This window comes from Corvus moneduloides, chromosome 22 (assembly GCF_009650955.1).
Source record: "Corvus moneduloides isolate bCorMon1 chromosome 22, bCorMon1.pri, whole genome shotgun sequence".
In the NCBI taxonomy this organism is placed as follows: Eukaryota; Metazoa; Chordata; class Aves; order Passeriformes; family Corvidae; genus Corvus; species Corvus moneduloides.
The window spans coordinates 7,030,506-7,053,752 of NC_045497.1; the positions used below are offsets into that span (position 1 = coordinate 7,030,506).

The 23,247-nt window shown below is 47.7% G+C and overlaps 2 protein-coding genes across 9 annotated transcripts; both read right to left on the reverse strand.

The window, feature by feature from the left end:
- Positions 1-668: 668 nt before the first annotated feature.
- Positions 669-10,219, reverse strand: YBX1 (Y-box binding protein 1). Of its 5 annotated transcripts, none has more exons than XM_032131886.1 (8): positions 9,888-10,219; positions 9,483-9,546; positions 6,025-6,058; positions 3,842-3,931; positions 3,320-3,622; positions 2,887-2,966; positions 2,518-2,783; positions 669-1,039 (listed from the first exon to the last, which is right to left on the reverse strand). In XM_032131886.1, the coding sequence occupies exons 1-7, from the start codon at positions 10,042-10,044 to the stop codon at positions 2,549-2,551; spliced, it is 963 nt and encodes a 320-aa protein (XP_031987777.1). In that variant the 5' UTR covers positions 10,045-10,219; the 3' UTR covers positions 669-1,039; positions 2,518-2,548. The 5 variants fall into 5 exon arrangements, with proteins under 5 accessions (XP_031987777.1, XP_031987776.1, XP_031987775.1 ...); XM_032131885.1 differs by having other exon boundaries at positions 669-1,044; XM_032131884.1 differs by having other exon boundaries at positions 2,518-2,795.
- A 1,711-nt stretch (positions 10,220-11,930) lies between these two features.
- On the reverse strand, positions 11,931-23,122 carry PPIH (peptidylprolyl isomerase H). Of its 4 annotated transcripts, XR_004244213.1 has the most exons (12): positions 23,012-23,122; positions 22,595-22,659; positions 21,976-21,999; positions 21,437-21,481; positions 20,965-21,007; positions 18,872-18,964; positions 17,263-17,350; positions 16,376-16,416; positions 15,093-15,181; positions 13,392-13,498; positions 12,659-12,753; positions 11,931-12,455 (listed from the first exon to the last, which is right to left on the reverse strand). XR_004244213.1 is itself a non-coding variant. In XM_032131894.1 (10 exons), the coding sequence occupies exons 1-9, from the start codon at positions 23,075-23,077 to the stop codon at positions 15,113-15,115; spliced, it is 534 nt and encodes a 177-aa protein (XP_031987785.1). In that variant the 5' UTR covers positions 23,078-23,122; the 3' UTR covers positions 13,309-13,498; positions 15,093-15,112. The 4 variants fall into 4 exon arrangements, 1 of the variants encoding a protein (XP_031987785.1); XR_004244214.1 differs by having other exon boundaries at positions 11,931-12,748; XR_004244212.1 differs by having other exon boundaries at positions 11,931-12,753.
- Positions 23,123-23,247: the final 125 nt, after the last annotated feature.

Consider the following 23,247-nt stretch of genomic DNA (forward strand, 5'->3'; position numbering starts at 1 on the left):
GCATAAGGCATGGCTCTGGCTCCGTGCTTCTGCACCCCTGGGGGAACTGGTGATGGACTGCCGGCTCTGCAGTGCACTCATGAGCAAGTGTGCTACAGCACAGCCCCAGTGATGAGTTTGGTATTTTTTGGAATCTAGAACCTGGCACAGGTTGCCCAGAGAAGCTGTGGCTGTCTCATCCCTCAAAGTGCTCAAAGCCAGCTTGGACCGGGCTTGGAGCAACCCGGTCAAAGTGGAAGGCATCCCTGCCCCAGTGGCAGGGTATGGGATGAGGTGAGCATTAAGGCTCCCCCCAACCCAAAACAATGTGGGATTCTACCATTTGGGGGGAGGGGGGGGGGTCCCCCTTTTTTTTTAAGCACCCTCACACCACCTCTGTTCTGCAAGTGCTGTATTCCAGCAAGGACACAGGCAAGCTGCTCCAGCAAACAGCTCTTGGAAACACTGCACTAGCACTAGGCGCTCCCACCCCTCTGTGCCCGCCCCTCCTTCTCCAGTGTGACTCAACTGCATCTTCATTGGTATTTTCACTTTCATTTTCCTGTTTTACCCCACCAGTCTGTATGCCCAAAGAGTAAAGCACTCATTTTTTTCCCAAATATTTTATGAATATTTAACTTAAAACCCTTTCACACTGAAGTGGGTTTAAAACACTCAAGTACACACGGTAACTCTTTAAGACCTTTATTAACAGATGCTTGCAGTTTGACTTGAAAAAATCAGGCGTATATTTCATACAAATTAAAAATGAGGTTCTTAAAAATCTCAACTTGACCAGATATGAAACAATTTACAAACTTTTAAAGGTATATTGAGAAAAAACAGGCTTTTAAAAAACGTGTTTATCATTTCCAAAAAGAGAATTCTTTAGGTAAAAATAATAAAAACCCCATGCTGCATAGATAATGCAGATAGTTCTAGTAATCTGGTCAACAGCAAAAAGCAAGCACTTAAGGTCTTCAGTTCCAATTCTTTTGTTCATTTCTTATTGCTGGAATTTCATTTTCTTCTTCATTTCTTAAAGTCTTTTCTTTGATGACTAAACTGAAAAAGAGAAAAAAAAAAAAGGCTCATAAGACAAGTGACAAAGGGTTACAGGGATGCTTTGTGTACCAAGACTCACCTGCAACTCAAAAATTCACCCTAAGCTGCCTGTCACATGCTCACAGGACAACCCTCACCAGCTACTGTTCCTTGTCAGCCCCCTCCTCTCCCCCTCAACAACCACACCCACCACCTTCCCGCAGGACCAATGCCAAGGACTTCAGAGAGAGCAGTCAGTCAACTTAAACCCAAAGGGATCCCTCTGGTCATGGGGAGAGCTGCTTCCACCAGGCTCTGCCGACATTCAGCCACTGCCCAGAGCACAGAAACTAAACACAGTAACTCTCCAATGCTCCCAGACAGCAAGAGGAACCAAGGTGCCACTGTGGTATTCTTTTGAAGCCCATGATCTAAGAATTCATCCAGGAGGTGTTGACCACCAAGATGAATACCAGGATACGACAAATATTCACAACAAGTGCACAGAGACCACTGCAGCAAGGCCTGGACAGGGACTGAATGATCAATCTGCAAGTGGAACATGAAGCACCTGAGGCCGTGCAGATCAAGTTCCCAAGCTCCCACAGTTGGGAGAGGCTGCAGCTGCTGCCAACACCAAGCCATTCTCCCAGCCCAACTCCTGCGGCCCCTGTCCATCCCATCAATGTGACCACTCAGTCTGCTCCCACTACAGCCTGAATTCCTCTTCCACTTTCCTGCCCTCCAGGAACAAGTGACAAAAGGAATGGGATACACACACGGGTGAGAAGAAATGCAGAACAAGTAGAGTCCTGGCAATGAAAATATTCCCAAATTAGCAGAACTGTCCCTTAGGAGTCAGCACTAAACAAGCCCCAATCACAGTCAGGTACCCTTGCAACTAACCCAGCCTTTGACCCCTGCCCTGCACACAACCCTCCCAAGCCCACACCTCAGCACTGCAACCACACCTCCCACACGCTGACAAAAGCACCATTTCTACCAGTTTTTCCAGCATTTTGGTTAGATAAAAAGCTGCTCCTGAGACACTCCTGCTAATTCCTCATCGACTTCGTAGAAATGGATGCCAAAGTCTCAGTACCATCAACCTCCCTGAAGGGACTCAGCTCAGGCACTGATGGAGTTTGGTAAATCCCAGCACGTGCTTCTCCTGACTACTTTCAAGTCTTTACACTTGCACTGCTTGAATTTCTGGGTGAGCAGACTGCTGTAAGCCTGAACTACTGAACATAGCCAAGATTTAGAGTGTAACAGTATTCCATCAATGACAATTAAAGCTTGTCATTGATTCCCCCCAATCAGTCGGCATTGAGGCAACAAAGCCTCGCAGTTCAGTTCTGCAGGGACACTCACAGATCAGTTACAGCACGCATGAGCAAGAAGTGTCCAAACCTTGTAAGGCACAAATTAAAAGAAAGCATGAGAAGAAAAAGTCAGTCAGCAAACGGCATCCCCAGGCCCCTGGTCACGCACCCGGATGATGGTAGAGATGTTAAGCCGGTATTTACTCAGCCCCGCCCTGCTCAGCCTCGGGAGCGGACGTGTTCTCAGCTGGTGGTTCGGCTGTCTTCGTCTCTTTGCCATCTTGTGGTTTAGGGTTCTCTGGGCGTCTGCGTCGGTAGTTGAAGTTACGGCGGTACCGACGTTGAGGTGGCTGCTGACTTTGGGTTTCATCCCCTTGGTTCTCTTTATCTTCTTCATTCCCATCCTCTCTAGGCTGTCTTTGACGAGGAGGACCCCTGAAAGTCAAGCTAAGCTTTAACCATGCAGCACCTGAGCATTGCCATGTCCTGGCTCTGTCGCAGAACAAGGCTAAAACCAGCAGCTTGATCTGCAGCATACCTGCGAAATCTTGGTCTGTAACCCCGGTACATGTTTTGCCTGACTGGTCTGCCATCTCCTGCACCCTGGTTGTCAGCACCCTGCAAGACATCAGGCCACAGACCCCCTCAGCCCCAAGCAGAAGTGTGCTAACACCACAGCTTGTCATGCTGTGAGGAAGGAGCTGGAAGGTTGTCAGTTCAGTCAAGGTGGGCAGCAGTTCTAGGGAACAGGTGTGCACACAATGGAGAATCCTCCAGTTAATCGTATCAATTGAAACACTCTGGTTTTTAGAAGCTGTAACACGAAGACCTTCAGCTACTTTATTTCATGTTACTGCCAAACCTTACCAAAATCATCTGGAGTACCTACAAGAAGTGTCAAAAGGTGCATCTCATCACCCTGCTCCAAAGCAACCAAGCCTGTTTAGCATCATATGTCATACAAATGTTACCTCCACTATCTCTCCCTGCACGGGAGGGTTGGTATATTGTGGACGACGCCCGTAGGGCCTACGCATATAGTAAGGTGGGTACCGCCGCCTGCGATAGGGACGGCGTTGCTGAGCTTGACCTTCTGGTATGTTCTCTGCTCCTTCATTTTTTTCCCCACTCTCACTGTTCTGGTAGTTTTGCTGGTAGTTGCGTGGAGGACCCCTACGACGTGGATATCGTCTGTAATGGTTACGATCTGCTGCGTATTTACTGCCCTGCACTGGAACTCCACCAGGTCCTGTAACGTTGGCTGCCTCCGCGCCCTAAAGAGTGGACACAGCATTAGGGAAACAGTCACCATCCCACCAGCTACAGCATAACAGTCTAGTACTGAGCAATGATTTACATCCACATTGTGAAGCAATGAAAAACCATTCAACTCCTTGGATGTCATCAGGCATAGACTCAAACCACAGGCACCACACCAAAGCCTGCAATCTGAGTTTTCCATGTGCACTCTGACACCCGAGAGATGTGTTTACCTTTTCTCCCTCAACCACATCAAACTCCACGGTCTCTCCATCTCCTACGCTGCGGAGGTACTTCCTGGGGTTATTCTTCTTTATGGCAGTCTAACAACACAACAGTGCAGGCACAGCATAAGAATACAAAGGAAGATTTTTTTTTTTTAAGATTACTAAATACTCAAATTCTTTATCTTAGGAGAAAGACCTGTACTCCTGAAAAAGCAATTCAATCATTGGGAAAATCCAGGAAGTCATAAAATGTACCTGTATTACGCTCTGGACTATTTGAAATGAGCAACAGCTTTACCATTAACTGGAAATACCAGTCAACATGCTGTCTACTGGCTAAAAAGGCAGTTTGAAAACAAAGAGTAAAACTCCCAAACCACACACTGGCTACAGGATTCCTAATCAGAGTTTAACATTCAACATCACTGTGATAGTTATACATTCCTCTGAAGCATATAAATCAATATATCAGCCTTTCCAATCACCCTCTTGGATTTCCAGTCCTCCATTATTTCCCACACCACCACAGGACACAGCAGCTTCTGCATTCCATACTCTATAAACCTAACAATGGCCAGGTATCAAGAGATTTCCTCCTCTGAGGCTGCCAACACCATAGTTTCTACCACAGGACCGACCAATTAACCCTAAATCTACTCCAGCTGTGTATTGCACACCAAGGACTGGCCTTTCCCAGGTGTCAGCACCAGACAATCCTCTGTATCAGTGGCCACCTGTCAAACAACATTACTAGAACAGACTCAATTTTCGATGCTCTCCAGTACTGGATGACATCTTCGACAGATGAGTTAATACTCAATACACACCATGCTCAGCCATGTTCTGCTTATCAAACACTTCAACTGAACAGCAATACAAGTGTAACAACGTTAACAAAAATACTTGCCACACAATTTGGTTATATTTTTTTTTCCCCCTAAATGGAACAAAATCAATGGAAAAACATGCCCACAAGTCTCAGTCTAAACAACAGTAACTTTAGAGAAAGCCTTATTACAACAGCAGCCAGTCCAACAGCTTTTTGTGACACCTGAGCTATGTAACAGGGATGGAAAAAAGCATACACAGAAAGAACTTCTCAACCAACCTGATTTCTTTCAGATTAGAGCCCTGTAACTGTTTTATTTTCAGTATTACACTAGAACAAATCATTACCAAACTGTTATTTCAGAAACATAAACAGTAGCTACATGACAAGTCCTATAATGCAACCAGTAAGTCAAGGTCACTTACAGGTGACCCTACTTGCCAATCGGGTCTGAAAGCTTCCCCTCAGGGTATGTATAACCTCTCACAAACCAGTGCCTCTAATAGCTGGCAATTTAGACAAAGAACAGGCAAGAAGCTGAGAGATTATAAACACTTTCCAGGCATTGCTTTTCCCTTCCTTTGTGTTAACATCAGCAGCACATCCCTAACTTGAGGCAAAAGAATGACCCACAGACTCCTAAATGCCAGAGGAAAACCAGGCTCCACTACGAATTCTTTGTGGGCTGCTTGCTGACGAGATCCTGAGCCAGAAAGGGCAAAAAACAAATTGCTGATCACAGCCTTGCAATTCAGACAAAGAACTAAACTAAGGCAAACCTGCTCCATGAAGTAATATACAGGTGTGGTGTGCAGTCTTGGGCTATCTTCCAGAGGTTTACCTGTTTGCCATACATTGTATCTCAAGTATACATACCAGTTAAATTGAAAAGCCCTTATTTAAATGTTTGTAGACTTTCACTGAAAGCCTAGAACAATAAAATCTATAATTTTGCCTAGGGGAAAAAAGCTTCACTGGCACTTCATCCCTATTATAGCTCAATTAATTTCTCTCCCTGCTGCAAGCTTTTCATTTAACTTTATTTCCAGATGCTTACTTAACCACTGTATGAATCCACAAGATGACTGGACTCCATGCAGTTATCCCCAAGCCCATGCTGGCAGCCAGTGCAGTTCTCATCACTACACCATCAGCCCACTCAGCCCTCTGTACATCACGTGGACGTGCAAAACCAAGAAGTGCAAGCAGGCTCCACTTGTAATGCAATCAAGAATCAGTTGCTTGTATTCAAGTAACAGTGAAAATGCAAGGCTCTTCCACAACTTCAGTCCTACTTAAATGGGTCAGGCACAGTCAAATTTCTGACAAGGAATATGTTTCAGTTTCAAGGAAACCTTACCTGATGGACAAACACATCTTCCTTGGTGTCATTCCTGCAAGACAACAAGAAATTGAAATTTGTGAATAAAATGCACAGTAAATTAAAAATTCAGTTGTCTGGTACAGAGCCAAAATGCAGATCTATCATAACAGGCTCTGAGCATCAGCCTTACTCATCAACCTGCTCTCAACTAGTTCCTATCAGCTTACTGCGTGTAGAAGAGATCAGCAGGAAGCTCGCACAAAGTGCAAAGCACATCCTGAAGGTTCAGTAAGGCACATTGCTCCTCACTCCTGCACACCTCTCTATCCTTCACGTCCCATCAATGGAGACGGTTTGAACACCTGACAGTGACCACTCACTCCTTCCCAGCGGTGCTCTGTGGGAGACTAGCTACTGCAGCTTTTGGAAGCAGCTCTGCCACTGGAGCCTGACATTCCCTCAGCTTTAAAGTCTCCCTCACCTGAGGAACAGCAACACCAGCTGCCTGTGAAGGCAGCACCATTGATCAAGCCTTGGTCTCCCCTCTCAAGAAACAGAAAACAGCTCAGGTCTGTACCTACAGGGACCCACGAGCACCCATCCTTCAAGCATGACCCTGGCAGAGCTTCCGCAACTGCCTTGAGTCTGAACAACCACAGCTCAGTATCAGCTTCAGTCAAAATTTTCTACTCTGCTCTGAAGAGTTACAACAGAGGCACCCTTGCGCTGGTTAGAGCTGCACAAGCCATCTCCCCTACTCCTGAAGCATGGACATCCCAGCTCCCATCACATCAACCCACCCTCACTGCAGTGTTAGTTTCATTACTGCATGGAACAATTTGAATCAACAGGAAAATGGCTTTTATTTCCTAGAATGACAGGTTAAAGACATAAGTAAGCTCATGTGAAAACGTGCTCCGAACTGGAGTGCTCGTATCTAGTGGTAACAGAATACTTGGGTTGGTTTGTAGTAAGATAAAGCTAGGTGCTCCTCACCCCTGGCTTTAAAAAGTGAGAATTGACAATTAAACGTTTTCCAGAAACTCCATCCAAACTACGGCTATTCTGTCAGACATCACCAGTAAAAATAAGTCCCCTTGTTTCCTCTTGAAATTGATGCCTACAGACCTCAAAGATTACTGGGGAAAGGCAGCCAAAAGGCAGCAGAGCCATTCTGATCTCATCTCCAAAGCCCCAGGATGCAGCACCCAGAAGCCCTTGCAAAGCCAAAGCTGAGAGACTCTTCTTCAAAATACAATATCCAAAATGCTGAAAACCTTCACAAGAGCATAGTAACATGTTTCTAGCAAAAATGCTGAGCACCTTCCTTCACCCTCAGCTGAAAAACAGTGGTAGAAAGTACTCATCCACAAGTGTGGACACTTTGTACTTTTGCCCAAGTTGAATTTTGGACAAGCAGACCAGATACTTATTTTTGAAGTCCTTTTGCAATGCAGTTTCCATTCAAAGGACACTGGAGTTTTGGCTCAACAACTGACTGGGTCACACAGAGCTCACTGAGTGAAAAACACACCAGGCCCTTTCACAGCCTCGTGCCACTGGCCACACCACTCCCAATGCTGTTTTCCAGCAAGCACATCTGGAAGCAGCAAGCATGCTGTCAATGTGGATGATGGAACAGCAGGACCATCACTTTCTCAAGGAAAATTTGGAAGGGTACAAGAGAAACACTCATTCTGAAGGTCAAACAAACCATTTAGCTGATCTTTGCACTAAGCCACTCTTCCATTCACGTCTTTTATCCACAAAAATATACTAGAAAAAGGGAATCAAGCAAGCAGACAGACTAAGAAGTCCAGCAGGGCACCAAATGCCAGGCCAGACAGTGCAACTCCAGTTGCGGTACAGACTAAGCTAGCGGCTTTTGCACATCTACTTGTTATTTTGGCAAACATGAGAAATAATCATCAAAGACCCAGAATTCAAACTCCAATTTTGGAACAGAATCGCACTTCTAACACTAAAAGCACACAGAAAATACCTGAAGTGAGCATGCACCTCCATAAAAGCTGATTTCAGTTCCAAAGTTCATTTTATCTGCAAGCAGACCTGGCTAAAGCCGAGCCATGCAAGGGCAGGAGCTCCTGCACAGCTTCCCTGCAACCAGGCAAAGATTCCAGAGCTGAGGAAATGTCCTCCTCTTCAGTTACCAGGCTCTAATCTCTTGATAATACGAGATCATGCTGGGTTTCTCATTACAAATAGCAACCTCAGGGATCAAACAGCTGCCAAAGTAATGACTGGAGAAGCCATTCGGATGTCTTAACTAGATGCTGCTGCTTCCTCGCTTGACTGACATCACAGAACATTTCCACTACTGAGGGAACAGGAAAAGCCTTCCCTCGAGGTGGGGTTTGTGGCTGGGACTTGGGAGGCGTTTCCAGAGACACGACAGCTCCCAGCACTGGTGACTGCACAACACCAGGAGCTGAAGCATGGTGTGAACAATGCAAACTGGGCAGACTGGGAGGCAAGTTTGTAAAGCTGCAGACGCAAAACCAATTCAGGAGCTTCACGGACAATTCAGACTAGCTCATGAAGTAACGGGCAGTTCAAAAAGGCAGTGTTTAAACCAAACATAAACAAAACATCCAATAATAACACTACACTTGCTGCCCTAAAGGGAGATTCCCCAGTTTTCAGCCACATTCTGAGACCGGGGAGTTCAACTACCACGATTAAGGGAAACAGCTCTGGCCACACCCCAGGGAGGCCCCCCAAACCAATGGGGCCAAGAATTGCCCATTTTTAAAAAACTTGCTTGCAGAGCACTTCCAGAACTCCTCTCCCCCTGACAGGCCCACATTAGCTATTTACACAAGTCCTGAAGCGTTCAAATTATTCTTTCACACCAACTACCGTCATAAAAAGAATCTTCTAGGCACTTATTTCATGAGACCCGTCCATACACTTCAGTGTAGCACTAGACAGTGTGAACTGTGCTCCTTTTGTTCATTTTCCTACATGTTGAAGATTTCCTCATTAGAGCATGTTTGAACTACCAAGTGCTCAAAGCAACTCTTGCTTGCATTGACTGAACTTCACGCAGGAGTTTAAATAAATACCGTGTGCACTGACAGGCAGTATACTTTTATATCCTTAAGAGCAAAAAAAAAAAAAAAACAAAAAACAAAAAACAAAAAGAAAAAAACACCAAAAAAACCCCACAACACCGAAACAACCCCAAAACACCACAAATGACCATAATATAAGACACATGGCCGTGGAAACAGACTCGCTTCGAGAGCGCGGCTCTTGCCCAGGTTAAAGGACTTAAAAATCAACCAGGCAAGCCCCGAGCGGGTCAGAAACCCCTGGGTGGAGAAAAGGCACATCCCACCAGCTCCTTCTACCGACCAGGGCTAGAGGGGGCAAAGGCACCGCCGCTTCCCCCCCCCCGCGTCACCTGTCACCCGCACGCGCCCCCTTCCCGGGGCTCCCCGTGACAGGGCCCGCCGCGTCCGGGCGCTCACCTGTTGATAAAGCCGTAACCGTTCCTCACGTTGAACCATTTCACTGTTCCCAAAACCTTCGTTGCTGCGGGAAGGGGCAGAGGGAAGAGGGGAAGGAGGGGAGGGAGCAGCGCGTCAGGGGCACGTGGCGGGGCGCGCGCACAAAGGCCCCGCGTGGCGGACATCTTGCGCCGCCCCGCCCCCACCCGGCACGCGGGGCCGGCGGCGCGCGGGGAGGGGAAGGGAGGGAGAGGGGGGCGACTAACGGCCGCCGCGCGCGCGAGCAGGGACACGCGCCGAAGGCGGCGAGGGGGCGCGCACCGCCCCTAGGGGGGGGAAGGGAGCGCGCGCCACCCTCAGCCATAGCGGGGGAGGGGTAGGGGGTCGGGGCTCCCACCCACCCCAGGGACCCCCGCCCGCCCTCACCGATGACCTTCTTGTCCCCGCCAGCGGGAGGCGCCGCCGAGGCCAGGCCACTGCCCCCGTTCCCGGTCCCGCCGTTTGGCTTGGAGTCGGCGGGGGCGGCGGGGGCCGCCGCGGGGACGGGGGCGGCGGGCGGCTGGGTCTCGGCCTCGCTGCTCATGGCGGCGGCTGTTCGGTGCGGACGGTGGTGGTGACTGCTGTTTGCGCCGCCTCCCGCGGTGTGATGGTGACTGAGGCCGGCCGTGGGGGGGCTGCTCCCTGCTCCGGGCTCGCTGAGCTCCGCTCTCCGCTCCCGATACCGATCGAACTGGCCACAATGGCGGCGCGCACCGGCTAGCCACCCCGCGCGCCCCGCCCGCACGCGCCGCGATTCGCCATCTGGCCCGCCCGTTAAACGGAGAGCGACCCCATTGGCTTTTCCCCGAACCCCCACCGCCCCCCGCCGAAAATCTATTGGCGGCGACACCTGCCTTTCCTCAATATCGCGCGCCCATTGGCTGCTCCGCCCGCGGCTGCCAGAGTAGCTTTTCTCACCGGCCGACCCGGAGTCCCCGCCCCCGCCCCCTGATTGGCCGTCCCGGCCGCCCCTCCTGCCCCAGCGGGCACGATCGGGGAAGTGCGCGCGACCATGTGGCGGTGGCTCTTGTCCTGTCCCGCCCCTGACCGCGCTTCCGCTCGCTGGAAAGACTCCGGGCAGAGCGAGCCTGCGGGCGGCTCCGGTCCTAGCGTTCCCCGGGCGCCTACTCCCGTCAGTGATTGGCAGAAAGGGCCCAGGAGCGTTAATTACCAGAGGGAAATGCCGGATTTGGACCTGTATCAGAGCTCACTGACCCACGTACGGATGTGCAGCTACCGCACTGAGCTGACCCGCGGGGAATCAGCCTTTCCCTAAGCATCCCATCCTTCCCTTCCCGGAGGGGCGGGGGCAGCTCCTCACCCTGAGCCCTTCTACCCAGCCAGGCTGTCGGGAAAGCATTACTGCTGGGTCCTTTACCCTGTTGGAGCCGTTCTCCAGCCACCACCTCTCAGCTCCTATTTGCCTGCCTACCCCTATGTCTTTGCCTTACAGAGGCCTGGAGATACCCAACATCTCTTGCTGGATTCCTCAGAGGGAAGATCCAGAGGAAAACCCTGTCCTTGTCCAACAAGTTAATTTTCCTTAGGCACCTGAAAAATGTGGTTGGTGGCCACAGATTCCTAGCCCTCCCTTGACTATGTAATTCGTCTAACATCAGAGGAGGGAAAGATCAGCAGCAGCCATCCAGAAGGTCTCTGGGAGATGGCCCACCACTACACCGTTTTTGCAAGCAACATGTATCCCCTTGGGATCAGCCCTTTCAGCACTGCACACAAATCACTGTCCAGTTCACCATCCCAGTTCCCCACATTCCACCGTGGCCAGGTGAGGGACTCCAGTGAGGCCAAGGTCAACCCACCACATCAACCCATTAGGAACACTGGTCTCATCCAGCTCTCTTGGGAACTCTTCCACCTAATCTTCAACTCAGTTAACAAAGGGAAGGGCTTGAAAAAACAGTAACACAATCCTACAACGATCTGCACCCAGATGATGACCTGGATAAAGCTAGAATGATGTCAAAACTGGAAGCTGCTTAGTGATTCATCTGAAAAATAATTTACAATAGAATGGGAATTAGGGAATGCACCAGGCAGTGACCCGAGAGGGACAAAATGGTGGAGAAAACTCCAACTCTGGGAGGAAATCTGTGGGGACGTCAGGGCCATGCACCTACAGCTAAAACTGTGAGCCCCAACAATGTCTTTGGGGTGTAATATTGCGGGGTCTGGAGGCAACTCAGACCCTTAAGGAAATGCACAGGCCACCAGAAACACCATCTCAAGCTGCAGCATCCACAGCTGGAGGAAGATGCTGGAGCTGAGAGGAGCTCCATCACCTCTACAGGAGGAGATTCCAGGATTTGCTACATACAACAGAAGGGTGACATCATCATGGGGGAATTCAACCCAAAAATGTGGTCTTTGAGAAAACTTTCAGCCAGCAAGTAAGGAACAAGACACACAACCTGGAAAGCTGGAACCTCGCACATTCCATGTTGAAGAGAAATGTAATGGGATGTAATTAGCCATTGGAACAACAAAGAGGTAGTAATGGATTTGCTCTTAATTAATCTGGGGAAGCTCTGTGACCCCTGTATGCAGGACGTGAGACCAGCTGATGGCAGTGATATAAATACATCAGGCTGAAAAAGTGCTGCTAAGCCTGGATCAGAAATAAACTTGTTTCCTTGATGAAAAAGTGAATTTGGGTACCAGCAGCCAGAAGTGCAAGCCTCAGCACTGCACTGGCAAGCATAGCTCTCTGAGGCACCTGAGCCAGCCTGTTGAGAATCTTCCACCCTCCTCTCACAGGAGAGCCCTCTGCAAAGCAGTTGTGGGGCTGGGGAATAAAGGACTGCAGTGTCTGTGCTTCTTTTATCACCTGATGTTCTGCAGGTACAAAGTGACATGCCTCAGGCTGGAGAGAAGTGAGTGTCCTCAGCTGCTGTGCAGTCCCACAAATGACGACATAGGAATCCTGACGGCCAGAGCCTGCTGCCAGGATTTCAAAGAGCCATGAGAGAAAAGAGCACAGCCAAGCCTGTGGGAGCTTCCGCCAGCATGTCAGTGCTGGGCAAGGCCCAGCTCAGGCAGAGAGTGCACCCTACACCCATTGCCCAAAGAGGGATGGGATCTCTCCGCATAGGATGATGCACCTGCATGTGACAGAACAGACTCTGTCCTAACTCCTTTACCTTTAAATGGCTGGATGAGAAGCTCCTGCTGGAACCCAGCCCTGTGCAGGGTGCTGACTTGTCCTCTGCCAGGTGGGTGAGCTCCCAGTCCTGTTCTGGGAGAAGAAAGGCACCCTCAGCTGCACTCCATGCACCACACAGGACAAGCAGCCCCAACTTCACTCCTATAGCATCACCATTCTGTGCTCCCCAGATGACAGGCCTGCTCCAACACCCTTGTAGCACCCAGGTGAACTCCTCCTCCAGCACCTGTGGCACATAATAGCTTGATCCCCCCATGCGCTAGGGGAAGGCTGCAAGACACTTGTTTACATCAGAACTCTCCTCAGAGCCCAGCACTCACAGTGATGGAATCTGTGCTATACCAATTCCTTGTGCCTCAGCAAGGTTGTACACACAAATGTTCTGGAGATTCCCAAGATGCCAAGAACCTTTCTGCCAGCCAGGAAGTTGTAGTTACCTGCCAAATGAAAGAGCTGGTGCAGCACAGCTCTGCCAAGCTCCTTTCACCCCTTCTCTCTCTCAATACCATACAGTAAATGTTCCTGACTGAACCAGCCAGGGATAATGCATGTTGCTGAAGATGCTACAGCCCTTCCCACCCGGAGAACAATCCATTCCCGCAAAAGTTAACTGATGTGCACTGCACATGTTTAAAAAAATTCTTTATTTACATTTCAAAATGTAAAAAGAAAAAAAAGAGATGCCCATTATTAAATAATTTCAGGAGAACCTCAAAAGCATGGATCTGGCCTCCGGAGAAGTCTGGGGCAGTAGGTCAGCTGGCTGGAATTGGAATTGCATGGAGCCAGCACAGGTCTAATCACCAGTAAAGGAACACTGAAAGAAAGAAGAAACAGATCTGAAATACTGGACAGCCATTACCAACCCATCCTACAACAGCCAGGCTATGCAGTGACACTGGGGGCCACACAGCGATTTTAAGTGCATGCCAGTTGCTGCACACACCAGCTCTCATCATCCAGAGAACTCAGGAGTCCTCCTGGGTCTGCCTGCCAGGCAACTGCATCTACTTCTGAAGTTAAAACCAACAGTGCCTGTTTCTCCCAGCTGATTTTCAAGGATCTTGACAAGTAGCTGATGTGGCTGTCTGCAATGCAAAAGCTGTTCTCACTCCCAGGCAGCTGAGAGACATCAGGGTGCAACAAGGCTGTTCCTAAGACCTGGCTGGGAAATAAGAAAGGTGGCACCAGCCTCGTACCTATGAATGAAAAGCTTCCAGGCTCAAGCTGGACATAGGCCAGAGATCCTGTACTCCAAACTAAAATGATAAATAAGTCTGGGCTTGAGGACAACCCTAAAGGGGACTCAATCCTTCAGCACAGCTCTGCAAGAAAACGGAACAGCCTTGCTAGCAGGCTTTTTTCAAAAGCCTGTAAATGCCACCAGAAGTACCAGGAGAATGGAAGAATGATTACAATTCCCTGTTGTCACTTCATCAAATAGCAAGAGCTCCCAAGAGTCTGAAGTGCTGCAGATCTCTAAGACTTTATTACAAAAGAGGGAACATTGTGGGCAATTCCAGCTGCCTTTGGATATCATTTCATGGAAGGTCAAAAACTGTGGGTATGTGCTTTTGTCAGAGCTGCCTCCTGAAATTTGAAAAAAATCAGCAACCAAAAGGCTAATACAGCAGATTTTTGACAAGCTGCAGCCCAACACACTGAAATCTAGACAGATTTGTTTAAATACCTGTGGTTTTTACAGTAAAATGAGCAGACAAATGGAAACAGAATACTATATGTTAGCCTGAGACTATTGGTTTAATCAAAATGAAGCCTGAATAACAGTAAATAGTGGAAACATCTCCCTTCAGATAAGGATGGTGGTACATTTTTCAAGTTAAGGTAAGACTATATAAAATGGTAATTCCTTGGTCCTTCAATGGTGGCAATCCTACAGCTGTGCTGAGCAAGGAGGCTCAAGTCCTCCCTTTCTCCTCTCCTTTTCTTGATCCCTGCCTGTCCCACCCATGGATACTCTGCTTTTTGTAGGTGTTGAAGAGTTCTCCAACATGTAGGTCAAAGTGAGGCCTCCCACCAACTAGACTGCCTGGATAATTCCAGATGGATTACTGCTGCAATTCCCCTTCATCCACTTTCTAGAATCAAGGCTTCAAGGCAACCTAGCCCCATCCAAGAAAAAGCTCCCATAAACCCATCTTCCCCTCAACTGCAGCTGCAAAATCTTATCCCTGCTGTGCTGCCTCTGGTGTTTGTGCAGCTTGGAGGGAAGCCAGTTCAGGGACTTGAGCTGGCAAAAAACAAATGCTGTTAGAGAAGCACTTTCTGGTGTTTCACTGAGCTGAGACAGCTCTCTGCAGATTCAGAGGAATGTGAAAGCAAGTCAAGAGAAAAGTAAGAAGCAGAGCAGCCCAGAGTTCATGGCACCGTGCATGAAGACTGAGACTTACCACATTGCTCTTTCATCGTTTCACATTTCCCCACACTGAGAGATCACAACTGGCAACTTGGGTTTGTTATTGGGACCCGTAGGCACATTCTGGGGACAAACAAATACAGAACATTAAAACTTATAAAGGCACCGCAAACCCAGGCAGTGACAGGTACTAGAAGACTGGCTAAGAGATATCTCTGTAACATGAGGAATGGGGAATTCCAGACACAGCTCTGAGGAACAGAAAAGCACTATTACACATTTGGCAACAGGCCCAACTGTAAACTGGTGAATTCTCTCTGTGAGCGGAGGTTTGGGACACAGACCAGAGGCTGGTCCTTTGAACTGGAGGGAAGGAACAGAGCAAAAACTGGAGAGCTCCTCATGAGATACTTGAAGCTGCTCTGGCTTTGATACTAAAAGCAGCTGCCACAAGCAAAACAAACTTGTATTCATACAGAAAGGAAAGAGACAGTGGCAAAGCAGCCCTCATTCTGATCCTCCTGATGCGCTGGACTCAGCTGTTCTCTGAATCTCTAATTTTCTTTACTTTGGTCTCACTGCACTGATACCCAAAGCAGGCTCACCACAACCCCCCAGCAGGTTATACCATGCTGTACAGCTCCTTCCATGTGACCTTTTCTCAAAACCCAACAGCTCTGTGTTTGCCCTGCTTTCTAGATTAGAGGCCCTTATGCACATTATCCCATATGTGTCATGGAGTCAATGCTGGCTGTCTCAAAGAACTTGCTATTTGTTAAATCTACTCATTATCCTGCCATGACACCCAGGCCTGACATTGGCAGCAATCACCACCCGGACTGTATTTATCTTCAGCTCCTGGAAGCCCATCAGGAGATTAGTTTAATTTTTCTTATTAAACATGCTGATCATGCATCAGCAGAACTGATGATTTTGCATCCACTGCATAATCCCAGGCAATAGCACAGAAGTGAGATGCTTTACGCTCTTGTCTGAGCTGCTGATGGAACAACTTTTTAATTCAGTCTCCTGAACAAATGCAAAGCAAATAAAGCCAAGAACGCAATCCCTGCTCAAAGACTATCAGAGCCACAAGAGCCTAGCATTTCCAAAGCCAACTCATATGACAGCCTGACAGCATTCAACAGATTTCCTGCTACATTATAATGATGACAACCGATAATGCCAGTTATCAACACTGGTATTCCCTGGTATCCTGTAAACAGACAGCAGGAGAGAACAGGACAACTCTACTTAATCCTGTACATGACTTTCCAATGCAGACATTCACAGGGAAGTAGCCGTATTCAAACTTACTTCAATTTTTCTCATGACCAACAGCCCATCGACAATTTTACCTGGAATGAAAAAATTCATCCACTTCAATATGGCCATTTTTTACCTTTGTTCCCCCCCACTCATCACAGGTACATGCATTTTTGTCCCCCCTGAAAAGCCCTGTGCAGTGTGTAGCTATTGGGCACTTCAGGGTTTGTTACTGATCTCTAAACTCATAAAGGAAACAATCCCTCTTCAAACATTCTCTATATTCAGCACAGATTAAATAACTTTTCCCATCACAGGGGTGGTGTGTGTAGAAATTTGGAGTTTGAGACCACCAGCTTAAGGCTGGCCTGGAATTCCTATAGTTCAACCAACAGTAAATGCAAGTTAGCAGATGTGATTTCACAAAATTACTGTCCAAAAACTCTGCTGAAAGCTCGGCCCTCTCTGATAATGGAGCAGAAAGGGATCTGTCCATTCATCTGTGCCTTCTGCACTGGCACAAGGATTTGTCCACAAATACAGTACACTGAACATTGATCTGGAAAGCTAACCTGTGAAAAAATGATTCATTTCAAAAGTGATCCATCACAGTATCAGGTTGCACAGATCCCTCGGATAGCACAAGCGAGGAGGGAAGAACAAGCAGTTCATACCCAGAGGTGGTCGGGCACTGAACAGGCTCCTCAGGGAATGGTCACAGCCCCAAGGCTGCCAGAGCTCCAGGAGAATTTTGACAATGCTCTCAGGCACAGGGTGGGATTGTTGGTGCGTCCTGTGCAGGGTCAGAAGTTGGACTTGATGATCCCTCTAGGTTCCTCCCAGCTCAGAAGATTCTGATTCTCACTATTTATTTTAACAGCTGCCCTGCAGGGACATCCGTGAGCTGGTGCTCCAGAACTTTTACTGCAGGTACTCACCAAACACAACATGTTTCCCATCCAACCAGTCACACTTGGAGCATGTGATGAAGAACTGGCAGCCATTGGTACTCGGACCACTGTTTGCCTGGGGGTTGAGAATGGCAAAATACAACAAGTGTACAATTTCAGACTGGCCAAAACTGAAGGCAGACACATAAGAAAGAGCTGTTGGTCAAGACCATCTTACTTTTAGCTTATTGCTAGACAAACCAAAGGAAACAAGATACACATTTGCAGGAGAGCACCCTATGCTGGGATGTAGCATGTCACCACCTCTGGTCACACCAGAATGCGCAAGAGCCAAATCACCAACCATTTATTGTATTTCTACAAAGGTGCACAAGACTCTGTCAAAGTCCAGGCTCTATAGCACACTCCTGAAAAAAAACTGAACTTTTTTGTGACAAGTACTTATTGGCTGCAGCATTGTCCTGGGGAAAACTGAAAGCCAGAAACCAGGGCAAGAAAAAAAACCCAGCTAATTTCTGCCTTTTGGGAGGTTTCCTCAGAATAAAAATAAAATTTAAAAAAAAGGTGTTCTGATGATTATGATGAGAAAAGTAACAACTGTATTGGCACAGGGCTCACAGGAACAGTGGGATGCAGATGTAAAATTTTATTCACACACAAGTACAGAACCCAGAGCATTTGCACTCTATTAAGAAAACATGTCTGCAACACTGAAGGCCATTTGCAATATTGACAAGCAGGAGCTACTAAAGCAACTTTCTGTCCTGATGAGTGAACTGGGCAAGTTCTGCAGCTGCAGGACTGCACAGGACAGGGTCATTTTGGCTTTCTAGTTAATGCTAGCCAGCTTCAAAAGGATCCAGCTGGGATCCATGGTTTGACCCAGTATAACTACTTCAGAGCTGTGCCACTTTAACACAAAGCTGGCAACACTGCAGTGAATCCCTTCTCTCGTACCACAGCACACTAGCTGCTTAGCTGTGCAATTACACCTCTTTTTGGGCCATGTTTTCAACATGGATGAATAACTAACCCAAATGATGAAATGTCCTAAGCAAGTGGTTTTAAGGGCAGAGCAGCTGAAAGAGAAGAAGAGCTGAAGAAGCAGCTGTGGATAGGAACACTGAAGCACTAGCTCCATTTGCTTTCTATTCCAAAAGTCGGGGTACTGTTCCTACCAGACAATGTGCAATGGTTGCAGTTTCTCCTACTATGTTGAACAGGAAAGTCTGTTTTAAAAGATACCATGGTAACACTGCTGTGGCTTTGGATTTCCCAAATCTCTCTGTTTCATCCTTGCCGAGGTCAGTGTTTGATAACAGCATCAGGAAAGAAGAAAACGCCACCAACTCACCACTGTATGAAAACTGTAAGAATTAAGCTCTTCTGAAAGCTATCAAGCCAAGCCTGTCCCATCGCTCCAACAGGCAACAAAGAAAGGATGATGCAGGATCAGGACTATTGTGTTACTCAACATATTAACCCATAAGTAGTGCTTGACTAGTAGTTACAAAGCAAACCTTGTACCCAATGGCAGAGATTGCATTGTCCAGCAAATACTGTATAAACTTAGGAAAAGGGCACAGAGAAAGTACCAAAAGCTTTTCAGTCTGTAATGTCATTTTTTCATACTCACCATAGAAAGCAGGCCAGGAGCAGAGTGTTTCAGCTTGAAGTTTTCATCTGCAAAAGGACCCCTATATATACTGGCTACTCCAGTGCCATCCCCCTGCATGAGAGAAGTACCCTGTCAGCCACAGCATTTGTTCTGTAGCAATTGCTACAGAACATTTCAATTTAAAAATTAAATTTAAAATCTCCAAGCAAGAGTAAAGGGCAAAATGGATGTTGTATTACCATTTATATACACCAGCAGTGTACACATTCAGTGTTTCATTTCTGAACAAGAATAGCAAGTGGTTTCTAACTACACAGGTCATTGTTCGCCATTCATATGTTGGCAGAAACCCATGCGGGTGGTACAGTTAAGTCTAAGCCTCCCAGAGTGAAGTGGAGGCTACAGATTGCTTGGTACAGACCCATCAGGAAGGGAAAAGGGAGGAGGCATAGAAGTATGGGCTGGTGTGACAAAGAAAGCAGAAATGATTGCATGGCAAAAGTTGGCTTATGGTGAGTTTATGGTTTATATACCTTATTTTCTGTGACTTTACTGGAAACAGGAAAGCAACCTATCTGTTCTGCTAGGACAGTTTCTAAAATAAAGATTCTCTAGTTTGTGCTGTACTTTCTATTAAGTCCAAACATCTTGTGCTTAACTACAAGCCCAAGCACTCAGACCTCAGGACACTTACAATGAAAGCAGCATGGGCTGTGACAGTTACAGGTTGCAGGCTCTGACAGCCCACAAGTTCAGAACTCTGCAGAAGTCTGGCAGATGGCTCACATCAAACACATTGAATTGAGGGACTGCTCAAAGGCCACCCTGCCCTTGGGTTCAGCTTTTCAGAGACATTCCTGTATGATGACAAAAGGACTGAGCAGGGACCCTTCAACAGGGTCCTTAAAGATGCTGCAGTGAGGAACTCTCCAGGGAAAGCTGCAGAAGCAGTGAAAATGGGTATCTCTTGGTACAGTCACTTAAATTTACTATCCTGACAGTTCATTCCATTTCTGTGTTGAGCTTCCCTTTCTGTGTCAGTTCAGACCCATTTCTTCTGCCTTGCTGCAACTTGTCTCCCTTCATTGCCTTTCTGCTTAACATACATGATCTTTATTAGGCCAAACTTAATAGAACAATAATATCAGTAATACACCACATGCAGCTCCACATCTTTTGCTCTACTTGCCCAGCCCTTGTTTGTTTTCCTCCTGCTCTCTGTAGTTTACTTAAACTGTTGGCTTAGAGACAGAAACTTGCACCCTGTCTCAGGAGTCAGTGTGACTGTGCTTGCTCCCCAAGTGGCTTTTTAATAAATGTAACATATAAATTCCAAATACTGGAGCAATCTGTAAAGCTTGTTGAGATGCAGTGGAAGTAATAAAGTGCACTGGGACACCTGAGCAGTGTCACAATTAGCAACTACCCCAGAGTCTGGTGTGGCTGAACTGCCTGCTGTGTGGTCATTTCTCTCAGAGACTTTCATACAACCAAGTTTTATATTAAAAAAGCTTATCGCTTCCCTCATATTTTGAAACACTTCCAAAAATGAAATAATTTTGCTGGGTCCTAGGACAGTGAAGAGATCCTGTGGCCCTTCAGCCGTACCCATATATTCTGCTTATCCCCATATCAGAGCACGACCACCATTGTGGGCGCAAAGTCTTTTCTATTTTGAGACAATTTAGCAACAAAAGGTTAGTTTTGATTTAAATGACCTCTTACATTACACACTGGGCTCTGTACTTAAGGTCTATCTACAGTGTGAATTGAAATTCACAGAGGTTTTTCTCTGGATGAGGACAACGGAAGAGGGAAGGAAAACAGGGCAAAAAAAAGTTTCCAAGTTTTGAAAGCTTCCAGGGTATTGCCAGCCTATTGTAGAGAGGAAATATTTTGGGAAGAATGTGTGTTCACCAAAGGTTCCAGATTTGTTTTCAAGTGCTTTATGGTCTGTTGCAGTAAGATGGCAGCAGTGCTATGAGGACACCTCCAGTTACTACTGGATACCTCAAAAAAGAAAGGGATCCCACAAATCAGCACAGACCCTTGGAAACAGTAGCATGTTATACCATAGAGGAGAAGGACGAAAAGAATACAGGAGTACATACATTTACGAAGTCACCTCCTTGGATCATGAAATCCTTTATCACCCTAAAGACGTAAAACAACACTTAGTTCTCAGTGGCCAAAAGCCTCAAGAAGCTCACTGTAAGCTAAAAAGGGATTCTGACTCGCTGTGCAGCAGAAGTTAACAGAGTCTGTGAATGCTGCAGCCTAAAATCTACAACAAATATTAATTAGTGGTTGACATGAGGTCATTTAGGAATCATTGCTTTTGACCAGGGATAGTGCTTAGGTGATAGATGCCATATCTCTGATGTGGTATGCCAGGAACAGGGGATTCCTCCCAGTAACCCCAGCATACACATCTGACAGCATCCCCAGGTCCCCAAAAGCCACAGAATTACATTAGCCATGATTCACAAATGTCTCCAACACCACTAATAGCTCAAGGCAGGTCAAAAAACCCCGTATGGCTCAGGTTGCTATTTAGTGTCTAAACAACAGTAGATGATTTACCTGTGGAAAGTGCTTCCTTTATAACCTATAGGGACACCATCTTTCCTGTAAGGAAGTAAAAAGGAAAATTATTTTAACTTACTGGATATCCCAACACAAAACTCTTCCAGGAATTCAGAGTCCCAAAGAGTTGCCCTATACATTAGCAGCTACTTTGAAATACAACCAGGTGCTGCAGCCTCTCAGCTGCTGCTGTTGGAGGCAAAAGGAAGCCTCAAGGGGGCTCTGCACATGAAATGACTGTTCCCTGCAACATCCATACATCATCTTCACAGGATCCCATTGCAAGGTGCAGCATGAGAAGATGGGCTTGCAGACAGGGTTTTTTAGAGCCCCCGGCCACAAAAAAAGTCACATCAAAAAGAGAAACCTGCCATCTCTGTGAGTCTTCAAGCCCCTCACAATTTCCTCAGAGCAGATTTCTGTAACTCTTCCATTTTGTAGTGGTACAACATAAAAAAGTTCAAGACAAACTCTTTCCACCTCACCCAGCCCTGTTTCTCCAGTGGGACACTTAAAGGACATTATAATCCACTTACCTGAATTCACCTGTACAAAACTGCCTGGCAAACAAAAAAAGAGCAGAGTGTTAGGTGCATGTGAAGTCTGAGGGCTGCACCAACTGGTGCACAGGATTTTCCCAGAGAAACAGGAACGGGAAATGGCAACTCCTTCCCCCTGCCATTTCAAAACATTTTCTGTGCTCTTTGTGGTGAGGAGGTCAGAGATTTAACACCAAGGTTGTAAGAGATAGTAAATGTGGGGCAGGCGCCATGTTTGACAGAGACCAGGGTATGTCCATCCCGCTGATGGAAGTGGGATTTCACATGGTCCATCCCTCAGTTGAAGGCAGGAGAACTGGGTGGCCAGGAGACCCCCCCCCATGGCACAAGGCACTGCCTGTTCTAAATGCACAGAGCAAATCAGGAGGCTTCACAGAGGAAGCCAAGGAGGACCGGACCCCTTCTAGCCAGACAAGGTCCCCTGAGAGACCAGGATGCCACACAGCATCTCTGAGAACAGAGAGAAGACAGCGTAGGTGAAGCAGTTTGGGGCAGGTGTCAGCTAATCACTTTGCCACCAAAAGCCATTCCTGCACCAGAAAGCCTTTGCAGTTCCAGTCCAGGCTGAGCTGCAGGAATGGTAGCTGCTCCTTACCTGAAGTTCTCTGCTGTTTTGGGTACAACATCTGCGAACAGCTCAATTTTCATGCGGCCGACCTCCTGAGGAGACGGGGGCCAGGTGAGTCTTCCAGGTATCCCCTCACACACATACCCCTGCCGCTCGACCTCGGGCACTCCCACAAATCCTGTCTCCTCATTCACCCCCACCCCTACAGGCTCCTCCTGCTTCACTTCCCTGCGAGCCGTTCCCGATGGGCCCTGTGACCCCACAGCCCCGCTATCCGTCTCCTGGCACCGCCCCTCCCAGCGCTTTCAGTTGCGGCCCCGCCAGCCCCATGACGAACCCCCGGCACACCTCGTGCCCTCTTATCCCCACAACATTCCGACACCCCCAATTATCCCCGCAGTCCCTCCCCGGGCGCGGCCGCTCCCCGTCCTGGGGCACCCCCACCTGCCCGCCGATGGTTACATCAAAGAAAACCACGGGGTTGTTGGGATTTGCTGCTAGCGCCGACATCGCCACTGCCACTGCAGGAAGCGGAAATGGCGGCGGAAGTGGAAACGGCGACGGAAGGCGAGACGGGGCTGGGCGGGACATGGGGGTGACGGTGTCCGGGATATCTGGGAGGTGTGTGGGGTGTCCAGACTGTGTCTGGGGTATCCGGGTGGTGGCCGGAGCTGCATCCT

Coding starts and splice junctions, on each gene's coding strand:
- YBX1 (XM_032131884.1), bottom strand. CDS start 10,044: ATGAGCAGCGAGGCCGAGACCCAGCCGCCCGCCGCCCCCGTCCCCGCG. Junction 3,932..6,024: donor AAGATGTGTTTGTCCATCAG/GTAAGGTTTCCT, acceptor TTGTGTTGTTAG/ACTGCCATAAAGAAGAATAA. Junction 2,967..3,319: donor TGCAGGGAGAGATAGTGGAG/GTAACATTTGTA, acceptor GATGTCTTGCAG/GGTGCTGACAACCAGGGTGC.
- PPIH (XM_032131894.1), bottom strand. CDS start 23,077: ATGTCGGCGCTAGCAGCAAATCCCAACAACCCCGTGGTTTTCTTTGAT. Junction 22,660..23,011: donor ATGTAACCATCGGCGGGCAG/GTGGGGGTGCCC, acceptor CCGTCTCCTCAG/GAGGTCGGCCGCATGAAAAT. Junction 16,417..17,262: donor TGGGAAACATGTTGTGTTTG/GTGAGTACCTGC, acceptor TTTTCATTCCAG/GTAAAATTGTCGATGGGCTG.